The sequence below is a fragment of the Narcine bancroftii genome, chromosome 1, assembly GCF_036971445.1.
Source record: "Narcine bancroftii isolate sNarBan1 chromosome 1, sNarBan1.hap1, whole genome shotgun sequence".
NCBI classification, from domain to species: Eukaryota; Metazoa; Chordata; class Chondrichthyes; order Torpediniformes; family Narcinidae; genus Narcine; species Narcine bancroftii.
The window spans coordinates 366724767-366745277 of NC_091469.1; the positions used below are offsets into that span (position 1 = coordinate 366724767).

General features: G+C 43.6%; 1 protein-coding gene across 1 annotated transcript in view; it reads right to left on the minus strand.

Moving 5' to 3' along the window:
* Nucleotides 1–20511, minus strand: part of LOC138758395 (E3 ubiquitin-protein ligase HECW1-like) — a 284362-nt gene that overhangs the window by 188493 nt on the left and 75358 nt on the right. Inside the window, exon 7 of the mRNA XM_069927283.1 lies at nt 11811–11912. Coding sequence (XP_069783384.1) covers nt 11811–11912 — 102 coding nt within the window. The remainder of the gene's footprint in view (nt 1–11810; nt 11913–20511) is intronic.

Consider the following 20511-nt stretch of genomic DNA (forward strand, 5'->3'; position numbering starts at 1 on the left):
TGTGGCCTATTCTATGCCCTTAAATTCACTTTATGACTCAGTCATTGAATCCCAAATCATCTTAGTGTCCAGAAATGTACTTTTGAAATAGTGTGGATCAAGGCTACAAGTTTACTCTGATGCCCATAAAGCTTTGAAGAGGAAGTAAATGGCCTCCAGTTTGACCACCACTCACATCCCAAGCAAATATACTTTCACTTTCTTGTAAAACAAAATCAGTCTTTAAAGCCAAAAACAGAGAATGCCCAACAATGACAGAGTACCATCTGAACCAGGCAGCCAATTTCAGAAATTCGGAGATCTCTGAGATCCTTCATTATGTTGGCAACAAACATCCAATGTAGTCAGCAATAACAGACATCTTTGGAAGAGATAGGTTCACCAAGTCTCACATCCACCTGTGTATAGGCTCAGATTTTCAATCTCAAGATTTCTGTCTGAAGGAAGATTTTTTGATCTGAAACATTAATACTGTTTCTTTGCCCCATGGATGTTGACAGACCTGCTCAACTTTATCTCATTTTATGAGCTGTAAATTAGTACAAGGGCAGAGATGCTATTGTTGAAGAAAATTCTAAATGTGATCTTGTTCTCCCATGTCTCCAAGATTCTCTGTGCAGCACTATGTGTGAGGTATTTACAAACATTATTGAAGGTAACTTGAAATAAGAGGAACTAATTTCCCAATCCTGCAAATCTTCAACAATTCCATATGAAACAATAGCTTAATCTGGACATTTCCCAAGTTACAATTAAAGCTACATAGTTCAGGCATATACCTCAAGCTTCTGACAAGCTTCACGGGGGAAAATTTGTAATTTTTTATACATTAATGATGTAGAGCACCCAGTTCAATATCAGATGCAAGAGTTTTGCTGAACATTTGTTTCACCTTCTTGACTTGTTACCAGTTCTGGAAAAAGTGTAATAACTTCACTCAAGAAGCTAGGGTAAGCTATCAACACCCTCTGTCCTTTATAGGCTATCTTTATAATTGTGGCACATCTTTATTAACAACTCATGGTACCAGAATGGTGAGAGCAGCAGTTACAACACTATTACAATGTCAGCAACCCAGGGGCAGTAAGGTGCTTGTAAGCTCACCCTGTGACATGTGTGGGTTTTTTTTCCAGGTGCACTGGTTTCCTCCCATATTAAAAAATGTACAAGATTTAATTGGGTGTAATTGAGCCACACGGGTTTCATGGGTTGGGTGGGCCTTCTACCATGCTGTACTGTTAAAATTTTTTAAAATATAAACATTCACAAAATCAGACCCTGGATCCTAAGCTGAACTTTACATGTGTACAGTAAAACACGACTGAACCGATGCTAAATCTATGCACAACATTGGTCGGATTTAATCAATTTCCTTCTTAGGAAAGACGGCCACTGTTGGCAGTTTGTTCTCTGGAGTTAGCACAAAAAAAGAATATTGAATACAGTCATGAGTACAAGTGGCATTCTCAGTGCAGAATTCAAAGCTGATAAACCTTGACAGATCTGACAGATGGAGACTTAGAGAAGGAGGCCAAGGGCTGAAATGAGATTTTATTTGTTCTGGCCCACAATCATCATCCAACCCAGGTTTGAATTCACCACTGTCTATAAGGAATTTGTACATTCTCCCCTTGACTGCGTGGGTTTTCTCCATGTGCTCTGGTTCCTCCCACCCTCCAAAATCTACAGGGTTAAAAGGTTTATGGGTCACATGGTGTATTTGGGTGGTGTAGGCTCATGGGCTGGAAGGGCCTGTTACTATGCTACATCTCTAAATCTGTAAAGTTTACTCTGGTAGAGTATGGTGATATAACCACTACAGTGGCAGCACTCCTACCAGCCTACTGCAGGGACAACCACTGTAGCTGCAGGTAGGCAACCTGGGAGGCTGGCCCCACCTGCTGGCTGTCAAACACCGGCCCATTTGAAGACATTAGTCAGCCCCCTCGGGGGACAATCAGATGCGTGGAGCCAGCAAAGATACTAAGACTGGTGCACAAATTTAAGCTAATTAAAGCCTGTTGTACAATCTGTGAACTATGCATCAGAATCAATCACACAGCAGCGCTCACAATTTAATTACCTTAAAAATAAAAGGACCATGGAGAAGTTCCTCACCATTGAGAGGCTGGATATCAACCCTCAACAGCCAGACGCTCCAGCATATTTCGAGATCTGGAAGCATGCACTTGAGGCGATCATCCACACACAAGCTGAGGTCATCAACCAGAAGAGATTCATGGTACTTAGCACCAAGCTGGGCCCGTCCACTTTCCAGGCTATCCGAGTCTGCACAGATTTCGAACCAGTGATGGTCATTCTGGAAGGCATGTTCCGGCCCCTGACGAATGTACTCTTTGCCCGGTACCTGCTCAGCATCAGGGTACAGCATCCAGGTGAGATAGAAAACACTTAACTGGGGGCTCTATTGGAACTAGCATGCCTGTGCATGATCAAAGCTGGGGTGGTTGCTGAGATGCCTGTGTGCGAGGGTTGCAGTCGAGGGCAACTCAACAGAGAATGTTGGAGGAGAATAATGCCTCCCTTACCAGGATCATGGAGGTGGTCTACTCCCTAGAAGCTGTAGCTCACCACATAGAGGTCTTTGACGCTCACCTCCCCCAACCTCCAGCCTGGCCAACACCAACGACAGCAGTCGCTGAGGGGTCCCACATGGAAGAGATGATCACCATGGCAATCCGCTGCTGTAAGTACCGCAGGTCCTGGTGTGGGTCAAACAGGTGGTCCCAAAAGAACTCCCCTGTAAGGACCTCACATTTCACCCGATGCAGCAAGAAAGGCCACTTCGCTAAAGTGTGCCTTTCCAAACCCAACCAGGAGCCCCTTCCAACTCTCTGAACACCCCCACGTGCGGATGCCAGGCAGCACCATTACTCCACCCTCACCGATGACATCTCTTCATACCGCAGCTATGTGCTCATCGTGGGTGCCGCCATATTTCATTGTCCAACTTCCACCCACACAGATGACGTTACTTCCGACTTCACTTCCGGTGGAGTTGTCCAACCATGCCAACGCCATGTGCATCTCCTGGGCACTGCCATCATGGACCAGCTAACTCCCGACCACCCCAACTCGCTGACCAGCCAACATGGTCAAAATGCGCGCATGCAAAATCGCATACTCGCCGCATCCCATGCTCTGAAATGCACCCACTGCCCACTACTTGCCACAACCAGTAGGGAGCAGTGACTTTGACCCTGAGGTCGTCTTAGCAACCTCCACACTAACAGAGGACATTCCCCATGCACTAGGGTGTTCTATGATGGACATCACTGTCAACAGGAAGGTAATAAAATGCCTGTTTGATAGCAGTAGTACTGAGAGCTTTGTGCACCCAAATGTGGTCCACACGCTGAAACTCAAAGTATACCCAGCTAATTTGTTATCACTTTAACGGCCCAGGACCTCTCCATCATGGCACTAAGCTGCTGCTCAGTAAATTTGACAGTGGTGGGGGAACATATGAAGGGTTCAGGCTCCAGGTCATGCCCAAGCTCTGTGCCCCAGTTATCCTGGGATTAGACTTCCAGTGTCACCTCCACAGCCTCACCCTTACCTTTGCTGGCCCACTTTCCGCATTCACCACCCATAGCACAAAGTCCAGTGACTGACCCCAGTTCACCTGTGGACTCTCCACCCTATGAGTGCCCCTTCCAACCCTCTTCAATAACCTAACTCCAGATTGTAAGCCCATAGCTGCCAAGAGCAGGCACTACTGTCCAGCTGACAGGACCTTTATCAAAGTAGAGGTGAGACGGCTTCTGGCGGAAGGAGTTATAGAGTCCATCCCCCAGACAAGCCCTGGTCCTTGTCGTAAAAGGGGGCAGCAAACCAAGGATGGTCATCGATTATAACCAGATCATCAACCGATACACCCAGCTGGACGCCTACCCACTCCCCCACATTGCCGACATAGTCAACGAGATAGCCCAGTATAGGGTTTTCTTCACCACTGACCTGAATTCAGCCTACCATCATCTTCCCATCTATGCCTGGGATAAACCTTATACCACCTTTGAGGTAAACGGGCGCCTCTACCAGTTCCACCGTGTCCTATTTGGGGTCACAAATGGAGTCCCTGTGTTTCAGCGGGAGATGGATCACATGGTAGACCGGCACAATCTAAGAGCAACCTTCCGATACCTGGACGATGTCAACATCTGTGGCCATGACCAGCAGGACCTCGACCAGCAGGACCACGATGCCAACCTGGAGAGATTTCTCCGGACAGCTGAGGCCCTACTCCCATTTTCCCTTTGCCTTCCCTTGCCCTGACACCTCCACCGCCTCCTTTATCAAGGCACTGGCGCTGATCATCACCATGTTTAGATACCCGGCCTTCATCCCCAGTGACCGGGTGCTCCGGCTTCATGAGTGAGGAACTACACCAGTACATGACGGTGCGAGGCATTGCGTCTATTCACACAACTAGCTACCACCCCAGGGGCAATGGGCAGGTGGAATGTGAAAACAGGGTAATCTGGAAGGCAGTCCTCCTGGCCCTGAGTTTGAAAGGTTGGTCCATCAACCTTCATCGATGGACTTCACACCATACGGTCACTCTTGTGTATGGTTATCAATCAGACCCCTCACAAATGCCTTTTCTCTTTTCCTAGGAAATTGGTGACTGGCGTCTCCCTGCCAGTATGGCTGACGTCTCTGGGACCAGTACCCCTCTGCAAACACACGAGGACCCATTTACAATAGGAAGAAGCGTGTGATCAGCACCTCCCACCTTGCCATCCTGGGGTGCATCTTAGAACATGGTATAATTGGTCCCAACCCCGGATGCATGTACCCACTAATGGAATTGCCCCTCCCCCACACGCTCAAGGATCTCCGCAGGTACCTAGGGCTCTTCTCTTACTACTCCCAGTGAGTCCCCCACTTCTCAAACAAGGTCCACCCACTGGCCCAAGCCACCACTTCTCCCCTCCCTGCCAAGGCACAAGTGGCCTTCGCCTGCATCAGACAGGATATTGCACGATGCATGCCGTGGATGAGACCACCCCATTGCAGGTGGAGTGCGATGTCTCTGATGTTGCCATCGCAGCCACCCTCAATCAAGGGAGTAAATCCGACCCTCTGGTCAAGAAGGTACACCTTCTCTTTTCAAATCCAAATTACGCCTGTCAGGTACCCCAATGGATGCGAGGACACTGTGCAGGGGTCCAGCCCTCTCACCCCTGGCCCATTGAGGATTCCCCGGGAGCCGATATCCTCTCTCCGCTTCCCTAGAGGGCCCCACTTCCCACGGACTCACCCCATACCTACACCCACTCTCTGCTAGGCACCATCCCGCCCACATCACTGGCCGCCCCGACCACATGGGACCCAGCTGTTCCTCAGGCAGTCCTGCCCCTACAGACCATTGACCAGGAGCCTGTCCTGCAATGGTCCCGAGGCACAGACAACTGCCGGACCACTTGAACTTATAAATACTACCTGGCACCAAGGACACCACACTCCCCTGCCCCCGAGGACTCATTTTAAGGGGGTGAATGTGGTGATACAACCACTACACTGGCTGAACTTCTACCAACCTACTGCAGTGGGCAACCACTGTACTTGCAGGTAGACAATCTGGGAGGCTGGCCCCACCAGCCCGTATAAATACTTGAGCCAGCCCCCTCGGGAGACAGTCAAACACGTGGAGCCAGCAAAGATACTAAGACTGGTGTACAAGTTTAAGCTAATTAAAGCCTGTTGGACAGTCTATGGACGGTGTGTCAGAATCATTCATACAGCAGAGGATGTGAGGAAAAGGATATAACATTATATATACTTTGGCCATTCAAGCATAAAGTTAGGTTACCCATCTGCAGAGAACTGGGAATTCACTAGTGGGCCGATGCTCCAATGACTGGCTTCTCCCCTGACTCTGCCCCCTGCATATCCAGATATAAACCCTTCACACCCGCCAAAACCTCAGTTCAGTCCATAGATCATGTGTGTCATTCTTATTGAATAAAAGCGTGCTGTACTCTTGCTGGTCTTGAGTGCACTCAATCACACTACAATTTTATTCAATAAAGAATGGGATATAAGTGCTGTTGAAGTCCACAATACTCCTCATCGACTCTCTGTCCCTGGAGGCTCTGGAAGAGAGTTTGCATACTGGCTGAAGTACCTTTTGGCCAAGCAAGTGGTCTACTCAACGGATGAACTCAAGAGGTCAGCGCTCTTCTCCCGTATCAGACCCAAAGGATTCCCAATCATCAAGGACTGCAAAACTTGTGCAGTGGTTGTTGAGAGCTGAAGGCCCACTACATGAGACCCCAAAATGTCATCCTAGCAAGGCATAAACTCTCGTAATGGAAGCAGCAGCCTGGTGAGTCCATTGAAGACTATATCCTCATCCTATGAGCACTCAGGAAGAAGTACGGATATGAAGATGGCACAGCCAGAGAACAGGAGGACAAGCAGGTCTGGGACTCTCTGATTGATGGGGTAATGGTCCAAATACATTCGGCAGGAGTTGCTGGAGAAAGGCAGAGCAACGCTGCCTGACAACGTACTACTGGCTAAATCGCTGGAGTTGGTCCAACTGGGGGCTGACAATTTGGAAGGCAGCAGCACCCTCCATGAAGACCTGGGTCCCACAGTGACGCTACATCGGCTCTGAAGGCAGTGGCCTAGGGTACTAAGGGATGCTTCTTCTGCGGTCGGCAACAGCACTCAAGGACTCTATGTCCAGCTAAAGACTCCATCTGCTCCAGTTGTGGCAAGAAGTGGCACTGGGTGAAAGTCTGCAGGGTGAGGGGGAGTTTTGAAAGGTCCAAAACATGCATGATTCCTGATGGGCCGACTGAAGTGAGCCTGAAATCCAAACCCCCAGCCTCCCAGTGCCAGTGTTGTATGCCATGGCCTTCCTGAAGGGCTGTGTGGCAAGAGCAGCGATGCAGGAAAACCCAGTGGCCATCCTGCTACATTTCAAAACTGGTGCCATCTTCATCTGATGAGGAGAGAGCGTGGCCATCTTGCTGCACTGCGTGGTCTCTTCTATCTTGGCGGTGTTCAAATTCCATTCCATCTACAATGGTGGAAGGAGTAGGAGAGCGGCCATCTTGCTGTGCCTCATGGCCTCTGCCATCTTGCCTGCATGAGGATCCAAATGGGGGAAGTGACTCCAGCAGGGGGAACGATGGCATATCCGGAGTACTGGCAACGATGGTGTTGGACCAGGAGATAACACATCAACCGAAAAATTCCACGACAAAGGTGTAGATTAACGGGAATAAATTAAAATGCTTAATTGACTCTGGCTCAACTGAGAGCTTCATAGACGCAGAGACAGTCCAAAATCTCAAAGTGTATCCCGCTAATTATCATATTTATTTAGCGCCCCATAAGCAGTCTGTAAATATTCAAGAAAATTGTATAGTTCATTTATCTTTACAAGAGGGGGAATTCTGTAAGTTCAAACCGTATGTACTTAAGCCCAGAACCTCACTTACAATACCAGTAAGTGTGTTCAGGGCTAGATGCCTAGCCATCTTGAGCTACATGATGGAGAACGGCATAATTGGCCCCAACCCCAACAGGATGCACCCCCTGTTGGAACTCCCGATCCAAAGGAGTTGCCTGGGATTCTTCTCATATTATGCCCAATAGCTCCAGTTTTGCTGGGCATTGACTTCCTGTGCCATTTTAAAAATGAGATCCTGGAGTATTCTGGTCCACTCCCTCCCATTACGGCTCGGAACAGACGGTCCCAAAACTCTGATGCCATTTGCTATCTCTCCATATTGAATATAGATCCACCCCCTCTGTACCTGAATCTGAGTGCCGATTGCAGACTAATTGCCACAAAGAGCAGGAAATACAATGCAGAGGACTGGGCATTCATCAAGGCTTAGACACAGTGACTGCTCGATGGGAACATTATCAAGCACAGTTACAGCCCATGGAGAACGCAGGTGGTTGTGGTAAAGGGGGAAGAAGTCTAGGCTAGTAATTGACTATAGCCAAACTATTAATTGTTTTATACTCCTAGATGCATACCCCCTTCCTCGCATTTTGGACACGATGAACTAAATTGCGCAGTAGAGGGTCTATTCAACTATCGACCTTAAATCCGTTCCAAGGACTGTCCCTACACTCCTTCTGATGCTAATGGGAAACTCTTATCAATTTTGGATGGTCCCATTTGATATCACAAATGGGGTCTAAATCTTCCAGACACAGATGGACCGAATGGTGGATGAATTTAAGTTGGAGGCCACCTTCCCATACCTTGACAACGTTTCCATTGGTCGCCACACTGGAGGACCATAACACTAACCACCAGAATTTTCTCCACACAGCTAAACCTCAGAACCTTACTTACAATACCAGTAAGTGTGTTCAGGGCTAGATGCCTAGCTATCTTGAGCTACATGGTGGAGAATGGCATAATTGGTCCCAACCCCAATAGGATGCACCCCCTGTTGGAACTCCCGATCCAAAGGAGGTGCCTGGGATTCTTCTCATATTACGCCCAATGGGTCCTCAATATGCCCTCATAAAAACCACTTATTTTCCACTGACAGCCGAAACTCAAACAGCTTTCAACTATGCCAGAAGCCACATTGTAAAGGCCACCATGCACACGGTGGTCAAAATAGTACCTTTCCATGTGGAAAGTGATGCTTCAGATGTAGCCCTGGCTACAACACTTAATTGGTTGGGTAGGCCGTAGGGATTTTTTTTTCAGGATCCTACCAGGTGATGAGCTTCGGAATCCATCAGTGGAGAAAGAGGCCCAAGCCATTGTAGAGGCCATCAGGCACTGGAGGCACTACCTGGTGGGTAGGAAATTCACCCTCCTCAAAGACAAGCAATTTGTGGCTTTCATGTTCAACAACACAAAATGAGGAACAATTAAAAATGACAAAATTGCTCGGTGGAGGATCAAACTCTCCACCTACAACTACGATATAGTCGACCGACCTGGTTCCCTCATTGAGCCTCCAGGTGCCCTGTCCAGAGGAAGATATGCCTCTGCACACACTGGCCAGTTGCAGTTACTGCACAATGTTCTCTATCATCCAGGCATTACTCGCATGGCTCACTTTGTCAAGGCACGCAATTTACCCTACTTGATTGAGGATGTCAGGGAAATTACCAGGTCATGCCAGGTCTGCACGGAGTGCAAGCCGCACTTCTACTGTCCCAGAAAGCCACACCTGATAAAGGCATCCAGGCCCTTCTAAGGGCTCAGTGTTGATTTTAAGGACCCCTCTCCTACATGAACAGGAGCATGTACTTTCTCACTGTCATTAACGAGTATTTTTTTTTCTTGTTCGCCATTCCCTGCCCAGACAAATCCATACCATGCGCACTAGGGCCCGAGACTCTATCTTCACCCTGTTCAGTTATCCCAGCTATATCCATAGCAACCGGGGTTCATCATTTATGAGCGAAGTGCTACACCAGTTTCTGCTGGTGAGATGCATTGCATCCAGCGGGACGACCAGAAATAACCCCCGGGGAAATGGAGAGGTTGAGAAAAAGAACACTACAGTTTGGAAGACCATAAAATTGGCCCTCCGGTCCAAAGGACTTCCAGACTCATGCTGGCAGGATGCCCTACACATGTTGCTCCACTCCATTAGGTCGCTACTCTGCACTACGACCAATGTGACTCCTCACGAGCTGATGTTTTCCTTTGAGAGAAAGTCAACATCAGGAACAACCCTCCTGGCTTGGCTAACAGTGCTGATCCAAAAGCACATGAGAAGGAGCAAATCCAACCCCCTGGTCAAGAAGGTGCACCTTCTCTATGCCAACCTCACTTATGCCTATGTGGCATACCCAGATGGCAGGGAGGACACCGTCTTGATCAGGGACCTGGCACCCACTGGAACTGAGACTCCACCACCTCAAGGGGGCCAGGACTCTGACCTACTCAGGTTTCCGGAGAAATGCCAAGGGGCTCAGATGAGCTGTTGCAGGAGGTGGCTCCAGCCACCCTTCAACCAAAGTCAAATCACCCACTCCCCGAGGCCCCGGAACCACAGGAGGGTCAGGAAGCCCAGGGCCAGCTGACACTGTGCCCGCATTTCAAGACTTCCTGACAGGTTGAACTTGTAAATATTGTCTTTTTTTTTGACTATCTGATGTTCTCTGTTTTCACCCGCAAAAGGAAGGGGTGAATATAGTGAATTGGGAATTCACTACTGGTGTGATGCTCTAAGGACTGGCTCCTCCTCTGACTCCACCCCAGCCTTTCCCGATATAAACCCTGGACCCCTGCCAAAACCCCAGTTCAGTCCACAGACCACGTGTTGTACTTTCTCTCTGGTCTGGAGTGCTCTCAGTCGCTCTACACCATCTTTATACAAATGTAGTTGAAATGGCTAGCTCTTTCACTTCTGAGATAAGTTACTAATTGAAAATTTAAAAACTGAGTTGCTGAATTTTTGCTAAACTTTCAGACACATTTAAAGCTATTAAAAATTGAAATAGAAGATGAAATATCCAAAAATAATTTTAGTTTTCGGACACACCTCTAAAAATTAAAAAAATTCAGCAAAAAAATAGTTATAATAATATATTTGTAACATCCTATACTTTGGATTTAATTTGTGCTTTACCTTCTGGATTATTAATAGGTTAACTTTGCTGGATAGTACATAAAACAACATTTTCCCATGTAGCTCAGTACGATTCAAATAAACAAATCAAATTTAGATTGGACGAATTGTCACGATAAGGTGGTTTCTGTCATATAGGAGAACACCATGTGCTTTCCATTTTGAATCGTAGCTGAATTCTCAGTCCTGGCAGGCTAGATGGGGAGCGAAATGGAGAACAGGGCAGCACTCAGGATGACAACACGAGTCTCCTGAGAGGGGAACCAATGCCCCAATCAATTAGAGAGAGGATGATGAACATCCAGGTTTATCCACTAATCAACATCAATACCTTATCCATAATTTAAAGGAAAACAATCATAAATATGCTCTATTATGCTATTTTCATTGACTGTATCCTTAAACAACCATGAAACATTCAGTAAAATTAATATATATTTTACATACCTTGACTACATGAAGATCTGAGTAAACCACATCTAGTCCAAATACCTCCACTAAGTAAAATAAATTAACATAGAAATCTACAGCATAGTACATACAGGCCCTTTGGCCCACAGTGTTATGCCAGCCTAATAATCTACTCTAACAACTACCTTGAAAGTCCCTACTAGGTAATCCTCCATTTTTCTTAGTTCCATGTACCTATCTAATAGTCTCTTAAAAGATCCTATTGCACCTACCTCCACCACTGTTGGCAGCAGTGCATTCCATCCACCCACCACTCTTTGTGTGGAAAAATTTTGAAATATTTAGGACTTGCTAGCTGAGGAGCAGAGCTTACTTATGAATTGTCATCTTAGTTGAATTCCAAGGAGCTAGATTACGATTTAATGCAAAATAGACTGACGCCTCTTGGGTGAAGCTTTTTTTTCATAATTGATCAAACTGCCCAGTCTTAAGAATGAACAGTCACATTTGCAGATTTCACTCATTTGATGTGCAAAAATATGTTGTTGTTTGCCAAACATCTAATTTGATGATCTGTACATAATATATATCTTTTAAAAATTAAAAAAAAACCTTCTGATGTATTTAACAAAAGAAATGGAGATTTAGGTCTTTGTTCAAATAGATTTCTTGTGAAGAGTTATCTCATTATCTAATTTATCAGTTCAAATCATCCTTGCTCAATTGATTCAGAATTAATAAATTTGTTTCCTGCACCTGATAACACAACAAAATGATTAGGAAGAAATTAAAGCTTACTGGGAGGAAGGGGCTCATCGATGGTAGGGTAACGGTTGCTGTCTTGTCTCAAAGAAGGCAGCTGTTTTATTGCCTGAGCACTGTGTGGTAAAGGGATATCACCTACAAAAGGAAAAATGTATTTAAAAATCATTTTGCTTTACATCAGAGCAATAAACTATTAAATATTTTATGTCCTGATAATAATAAAATAGATGATGCAAATGCAAAGCTGGGAAATTATATTCATGCTGAATTTTTAACAACGTAGGCCCAGAATTTGTGGTCAATCCTCATCATTGATCACAACCACACTTACCTTACATGGATCTCAAGGGGGCAACTTTCTGGAAAAAATTGGTTCCCACCCAGCTGGAAAGACCCCACAGAAAGGCAGGGTCTTCCACACATCAATTCCACACATGGAGAGGGGCCAGAGAAAACCCAAGGAACAATGAAGAAAACTTCAGTGGTCGGAACAGCTGTTTGTCAAAGGAGTCAAAATTGTATGAATATTTCTGACATTGAGAAAAATTCAAAAGTTGTTTAAAATCTCCTCAAACAATTGATTTTCAGAAAGCGATTAAACATGAAAAAAGTTAAATCCACTGGAAAGCAAATCAAAATACACATATTTAAATAAAATTAAAATACATGTATTTCAATAAAACTAAAACAATTCCAAAAAATGCCTAACATGCTTGAACTAAATTCTCAACTGAATTAAGATGTATTGAATGCATTGTCTGTTGGCAAAGGTGGTTGACTATAGTAGGAAGTGGGTAATTGCCGCAACTTTGCACCCCATTGTACTTCAAAATAAGTCCAGTGGCAGATCAGCCAGGAAAATGCTGCCAAGCTGTCAGTTGGGATTTCTGTGGCCTTGCACTCATACGTGCATGGGTCCTTACTCCCACACACACAGGGGGATGTAAACAATTCCAAACAGAACCTATTAGGATTTCCCTGCAAATTTCAGGGCATTTTTTTTAATAAAGGAAAGCTCATTCTGGCTGTGGGACTGATACTGGAGATTTAGAGGATAGTTAACAGTACCCTCTTGTTTAAAAAAGGGAGGAAGGAATAAATCCAGTAACTATAAGCCAGTTACTTGGGTGGTGGACAAATTCTTGGGATCAGGACAAACGTTTGAGAAAGGCAAATGTTAATTAGTGGCAGTTAGGATCAGGGAAGGACATACCTGACTAATTGGATTGAATTCTTTAGGGAGGTAACAAGGAAAGCCAATTAGTGGACATCATTTGAAATAGTCTGTGTAGATTTTAGCAAAACATTTGACCAGCATAGCTGCTTGGTCAAAGATATCCAAGTCATTGGGATCCAAGGGACCTAAACTAGACCTCAAATTGTCTCAATTAGCTAGATGCAAAAGATGATGCTCAATGGATGTTTTTGTAAAAGGTTTGTTATCAGTGAAGGTTTGTTATCAGATCCATGGGGCTCATTATTTGGAACCTTGCTTTTGACAATATATATTAATGAATAGGAACCTAAAAATAAGGACTGATGAGGAAATTTGCAGGTGTCATTTTAAAAAAAGAGATGTGGTTGTGAGTGAGGGAGAAAGCTTTAGAGTGTAGGAAGATATGGATGGTCTGATCATTTGTGCAAGGAGATGATGAGTCATATTTAATCCAGGGAATTGTGAGGTTATGCGTTTGGGGAAGTGCATCAAGATGTGGGAATGGACAATGAATGAGAGGATATTGAGTGGTGTGGCGGAACAGAGGGACCTTGGAATGTATGTCCACAAATCTTAAAGTAGCAAAAGAGGATAAGAAGATAATTAAAAAGGTATATGAGATGTTTACTTTATTGGTCAAAATGTAGAACATAAGTGTTTCATCTTGTCTTCGTATGTGTGAGTTCTCAGACAACACATGGATGAAAGAAAAGGTTATTTACTTTAAAGTTGATGTAAACAGCACATGAGGCATGTCATGAGACTGGAAGCCTCCATTACAGATACTGCATACGGTATGTCTGTCCCCTGCTGGCAGCCATCTAATCAAATAGTAAGGCATTGCTAGTTGCCATGCAAACATGATCACTATCATTACATCTCCCTTTCTTAAAACAAAAGTAGCTTACTTTTAACTAACATGTTTTCTTTGTATAACTCTGCAATTTTAACTTTAACACTAGGAACTTATATTTTCAAAACTTGTTTTTTGTGTTCACATTTATATACACTAAAACTTGAAGAGTGAACAAGATAGCACTATTTCATTCTATAACAGGAGTCTTTAAATTTGCTCATTGAGTCTCTTAGGAGGATTTACATGTACAGATGATCTCCTGATTGATTGTCCTTGAATCTGAATTGTTGCCTCAGACGATGTCTTCTCAGATGCGCATTCAAGTTGTTCAACAGAATCTGTCTTTCCATCTATTGTGCTGGTCCCCATCTGAAGATCTCAATGATTTCTTTGCAGAACAGCACCTTCATCTGTCTGAATGGTGTATGATCTTGATTGGACTTCAGTAAGGACAGTTCCCTTCTAAGTCCATAAGTTTGTTTTGTCTTTTAGCCTTACTTGGTCACCAGTGTAGAGTTCCGGTAGGTTTTTTGTTCCTCTGTCAAAGAAATACTTTTCATTTTCTTTCTGTTGTTCTTTCAACTTCCTCACTTTCCCCCCTCTTTTGTTTTTAGGAGGTTCTCCTGAATGGGTAGCTTTGATCTTAGCCTATGTCCCATAAGGAATTGTGCTGGTGACATACCACACTCAAGCGGCATTGTGCAATATACTAGCATGCTCTGGTAGAAGTCTATTCAACTGTCTTTTACCTTGTTCATCAGTCTTTTCACTGTCTGTACTGAATTTTACACTCGATCACTGGACTGTCAAAAATGAGGACTTGACGTGGTGTGTACAAAGTCCCACTCTTTGATAAAGTGTTTTAACTTTAAATTGCAAAACTGGGGCCTATTGTCTGTGAAGACCTCACTTACCGCGTCATGTCTGGAGAATATGGCTTTCATACCTGTGTCTGCAGTGGTGGTGTTCAATTTACACACCTCTGGATACAGGGAGTAATATTCAGTGACTACAAGATAGTCCTTCTCTTGACATTCAAATAGGTCAGTGCCTTCATTCTGTTAAGGACTGTATGGTGCTGGGTGTGGCTTTAGTGGTTCTTGGCCTTGATATTTCGGACATATTGTACAATTTGACACTTCATTTGTTATATCATTGTTGATTCTTGACCAGTACATCACCTCTCATGCACTTTTCTTACACTTTTCTATTTCGAAATGTCCTCCTTGATCCTTTTTAGCATTTCTTTTCTCAGACTCTTTGGGATAAGGATTTTGCTTCCTTTACTCTGAAACATCAGGTGAGGAGTCTTGTTTCATGTTGGGCCATCCATCCAAAATGTTTTTTCTCTGTTGTCTCAGTGTTTCATCTTTGTTTGTCTCTGACTTCATGAGCTCCATTTTCACATCTGATATGCACTTGTGATCATATCTAGGAAGACTTTCACATCTTCATTCATTTTGGTGTTTGCGGGATCTCTCGTGTCAACAGCTCTAGACATGTCTGCTGTGTACATTAGCTTATCCGGACTGTATGCTGCATTCACTGTATAGCATTACAGTCTAATCATCTTTCTTTGTATTTTAAGTGGACATTCATTTAATAGCTTTTGGAACAATGTAATCAAGGGCCTATGGTTAGACTTTACACTATTTCACAGGCGAATGTGATACTGAGCAGCTCCTTTTCAATTTGAGCATATTGCGTCTCTGCGTTTGTCATTGAGCGTGATTCATACACAATGGGTTTCCAGTCATCATACTTTTGCAGAAGAACTGCACTGAGCCCTCTATGTGATGCATCTGATGATATTTTGATGCAGGGGTGTCAAACTCAAATTCACGGAGGGCCAAAATTAAAAACTTGGACTAAGTCGAGGGCCGAACTAAATATTTATTGAAAATTTTCAACAACATCTGCATGTTTTCTCTTCTTTCAACATATGTAATGTTAAACTTTTTCTTATTAAAATAAATGTTTAATAATAGTTTTGGATAAACTCTTTCCAGAAGCATTAACAAATGAGAAATAAAATATTCAATAAATAATATTTCTCTATAGAGGATTTGTCAAATGTTGCTAGTGTGTTGTCGAATAGTAAAATCTGAGGGCTATTGAGAATGTGGGAGAATAACATGATTCCTGAAACAATCAAATGGGTGACTGATTATGGGCATGAACTCTAGCAGGGTTATTTGCCATGCCCTTTTTCCATTGGTACAGATATCCTTTGATTTACACACTTTTCAAGTTTTATGCCTAATGAGCTTGTATCCAGGTGCAGGATCATTTTTAACCAGGAATATATTTATCACTGTGACATGAAACTATTGGAAGATCGTTTTATCCTGAGATTAAAGATCATAATCCTTACTCAGGCCTGTGTGCGGGAGGGTGGGGGTTTGCGTGCGATCGGGTTGGACATCGACAGTGCGGGGGCATCGGCTCTCGCTGCAGGGCGGCATCTCGGCAGATCAGCGGCCCCGTCACCGTGAGTCGTGGGTCGGCCTGCAGCAGGGAGGGGGAGTGGGCAACGGTCCTGGCAAGGTCAGGCCCGAGGCCTCCGGTTCTGGGTGCTGGGAAGCGGCCTTGGCTTCCCCTGACACCGGCCAGGCCCCAAAACTAGAGTCCACGGTGAGACCTGCAACGTAAACAGAGGAGGTGGGGGCGATTAGCGGGCTGACGCCAATGCATTCTGGGATTTGTTGTATTACTGTGCATGCGCTATACTGGCGCGGCGGCCAGCGGGCCACCTCTAATACATTTTTGAAATGATCTTGCGAGCCAAATATAATTATATCGGCCCGCGGGCCAGAGTTTGACATGCATGTCTTGATGCGTCTCGCTGGGTCATAAAACAACAGAAATAGTTCCTCTGTGAGCAGTTTCTTTAGATCCCTCCATGACTTTTCATGCTCAAGATTCCACTCCCATTCAATGTTCTTTTCTGTTCGTCTTCACAATGGAGCCATCTTTTTCTGAGAGGTTGGATATGAATTCACCCATATAGTTGACCATTCCATTAAATCTCTGTACGTCTTTTTTGCATTGTGACCTTGGCATGTTCCTAATAGTGGATACCATTCTGGGATCTGGTCTGTTGCCTCATTGCCAATATCTCCTTCAAATGTTAGTTATGTCACCCCAAGCTGGCATTTCTCTCTATTCAGTTTCAGGTTTGCTTTCCTTGTTGCTTCCAGCACTTTCCTTAGTCTCTCATCATGCTCCATTCTCATGATTCCCCATACTATGATGTCATCTATTGAGGTATCAACTCTGTCCAGGTGCTCATAGACTATATGGATAGTTTTGTGATACACTTCAGGAGCTGAGGCAATTCCAAATGATAACCTTAGGAACCAAATGGACTATTTGACGTGCACAGTCTTGAACTTGCTTCATCCAATTTTAACTGCCAAAATCCTGATGATGCAGAAAAACTTTGCATTTGCAAACTGTGACATGATTTCTTCACACGTTGGAAGCTTAAAATGTTCTCTCTTTATTGTTCTGTTGAGATCTCTTGGATCCAGGCAAATTCCAAGCTTTCCATTCTTTTTGTCCACAAGAATGAGGGAACTCACCTACTCCGTTGGCTCAGCTATCTTCTGAATCACGTCAGGCTTTCCATCCTGTCCAACTCTGCTTTCAGTTGCTTTTGAAGGACAAATTGAACTTTTCTGCATGGATGTATGCCACTGCGTGGCACACTTTTATCCACTCTGATCATGTCTTCTCCTGAAGGCAATCTAGACCCTGAAATAAGTCATTGTACTCTTTCATGAGTCAACATAGACTGTCTCTCCTTTGCTTTCCACAATGAGGATTCTTTTTACCAGGTTCAGTTTCTCACAGGCTGTTAAACCTAATATGGCCTGTACATCCTTTGACATCACGATAAATGCTAGCATATGCTCTCTGTCCTTGTGTTTCACTTTGACCATGCATTCTCCTTGCACTGGTATATCAGTACCTGAATATCCTGTCACCTTCACTTTTGTTCCATACATCTTTGGTCTTGATCTAATCTTCTTAAAATCAGTCTCTGATATTACATTAATTTGTGTTCCAGTATCCAATTTAACTGAAATGCATACGTCATTCACTTTTAATCTCAACATTCAGTCTATTTTCTCTCTTGTTTTCAGTCACAACATCTACATAGAATTCTTCTATCTCCCTTTCATCTACTGCATGAGCCTTGCTTTGTTGCACTTGGTTCCTACAGCAATGGGCCTAATGGTTGCTTTTGCTGCACATATAGCATGTTTTACCATATGCTGGACACTTTTTTTGTTAGGTGTTGTGTACCGTATCAATGACATGGCTTTCGATTGTCCCTTTCATTTTTGTTTGCTGGCCACACGTCTCTTTCCACTTTGGTTTATGCCTGTTCTTGCTCTCACTGCATCCACATTGCAGCTAGTTTCACTGAAGAGCTCTTTTGCCTGAAATTTTACAGTTTTTGCAGCTCTACAGAGTGCTATGGCTTTTTCCAGGTCTAGACTTTGCTCTTTTAGCAGTCTTTCTCTTAGACTATTATCTGGAATACCACACACAAGTCTGTCTTTTATCAGCAAGACAGTCAGTCCACCAAATTCACACCTTTTGCTTCTGTTTCTCAATTCAGTCACAAACAGATCAATACTTTCTTCCATTTTCTGTACACACATGAAAAATTTGTGCCTCTCAAATGTCACGTTATGTTTAGGTATTTAGTATGCCTCAAACTGTTCCATTATTTTTCCAATTTCATTTTGTCTCCTTCAGCAGCAAATGTGAAGTTATTATACATCTCCAAGGCTTCATTACTCACAACATGTAAGAAAACTGACGCTTTAACTTTATCACTTTTCTCATCAGCTCCAACTGCCTCTAAATACATTTCAACATGCTGTTTAAATATGTTCCAATTTTCAACCTCATTACCTGTCAGCTGAAGTTTAGCTGGTGGATATAATCCTTTTATTTTTCACTGTGTTAGCTTCTCTTCACTGAGACTTTAGATTTTACCTTTTAAAATATTCCACTTCTGACACCATGTTTCATCTTGTATTCATATGTGAGTTCTTAGACAACACATGGATCAACAAAACGTTCTTGACTTTAAAGTTGTTGGAAACAGCACGAGGCATGCCATGAGGCTGCAAACCTCCATTAAAGATACAGCGTACTGCATGTCAGCCCCTTGCTGGCAGCCAAGTCTAATCAAACAGTAAGGCATTGCTAGTTGCCATGCAAACATGATCACTATAATTACAATAAGAGCCACAGGTTATTCTATTATACACTTTTGGTAATTATAAGAGTCTGTGCCCAGTTTAGGTTACAACATTGATAGAAAGAATATATACATATGACAGGAGAATTATGAGAATGCATAAAAATTGCCAAAACTGGAGAAGTGTAACTATGGAAAAGATTGGTTATGCTGGTTAATAAAAGCAGATAAGGAGAGATTGAATTGAGATGTGCAAAATTAGAAGGGACCTTCTTAAGCAAAATAGGAAGATGCTGGATCCCTCACCAAGAGAGCCAAAAAAGGCCATGCATATTACATAATTAGTACAGGGATTAGAGGGAAGGCAAGTAAAAATATATTTAGCCAGAGGGTAGGAGGCCCTGGAGGTCAGTGTCTGAAAGGCTGGTGGAAGCAGAATTCCATAAACACATTCAAACGGGGTTTGAATGTGTGTGTGGAGACCAGCAGGGATACAAATCAAGATCTGGGAGGCAGGCTGTTCATTTTCAAATAACAGATGGATCACAGACCAAATTACTTTTATTGTAAATTTTCTATAACTTTATGATTATTCTCTGATGCATGATCAATTGCACAAAGACTGAAGTTGCGAAAACTGAAGGCTTTTATTTGCAAGAGATGGACAGGATCCCTGTGGTGGACGCTTACACTGACCTGTACTCAAACTGGAGGCAGGCATTTATAGGGAAGAAAGGGGAGGAGTCATGAGATGGCCAGTGAGAGCAGGGACAACCAGTAAAGGTCATGTTATTTACATATAACAAATATGTACAATAGTGGTTTCACCACATTCTCATTAGTCTGAGGATGTGGCATGATTGGCAGATCTTGGAAAATATTCTCAATTACTTTCATTAATGTTTTTTCTAAATTTAGATATTTTACATGGTAACAGGTCCTTCTGGCCCATGACCCCAAATACCCTAATTAATCTACAATCCTGGTATATTTTAAAGGGTGTGAGGAAACCAGAACATCTGGAGGAAACCCACTAAGTTATGGGGAGAATGTACAAACTCCATACAGATAGTGCCAGATTCAAACCTAGGTCATTGGCAAAGTAATAGTGTGGCGTTAACCGCTTCGCTAACCGTGCAGCCCGATCTGCTTTGCATCTGTCAATCTCATCTAATCAATTGCCTTCTTTTCAACCAAAGGAATAATCTTAAAGTGACTCTTGTTTGAGAGCATCACACTTATTCACAGAAGAATGCTGCAGAGTAAAAACACAACATGCCATTAGTCTGCTATAGTACTGTAGATGAAATGGTGACAATAAAATGTCACTACAATGGCTTACTGGACAATGCAGATCATTTGATGTGTCAAAACCAATACTTCAAATTCTTTCATGTCTGTCTCCAAAAAGTTAATTATTAATAGCATTTAAATGACTTGA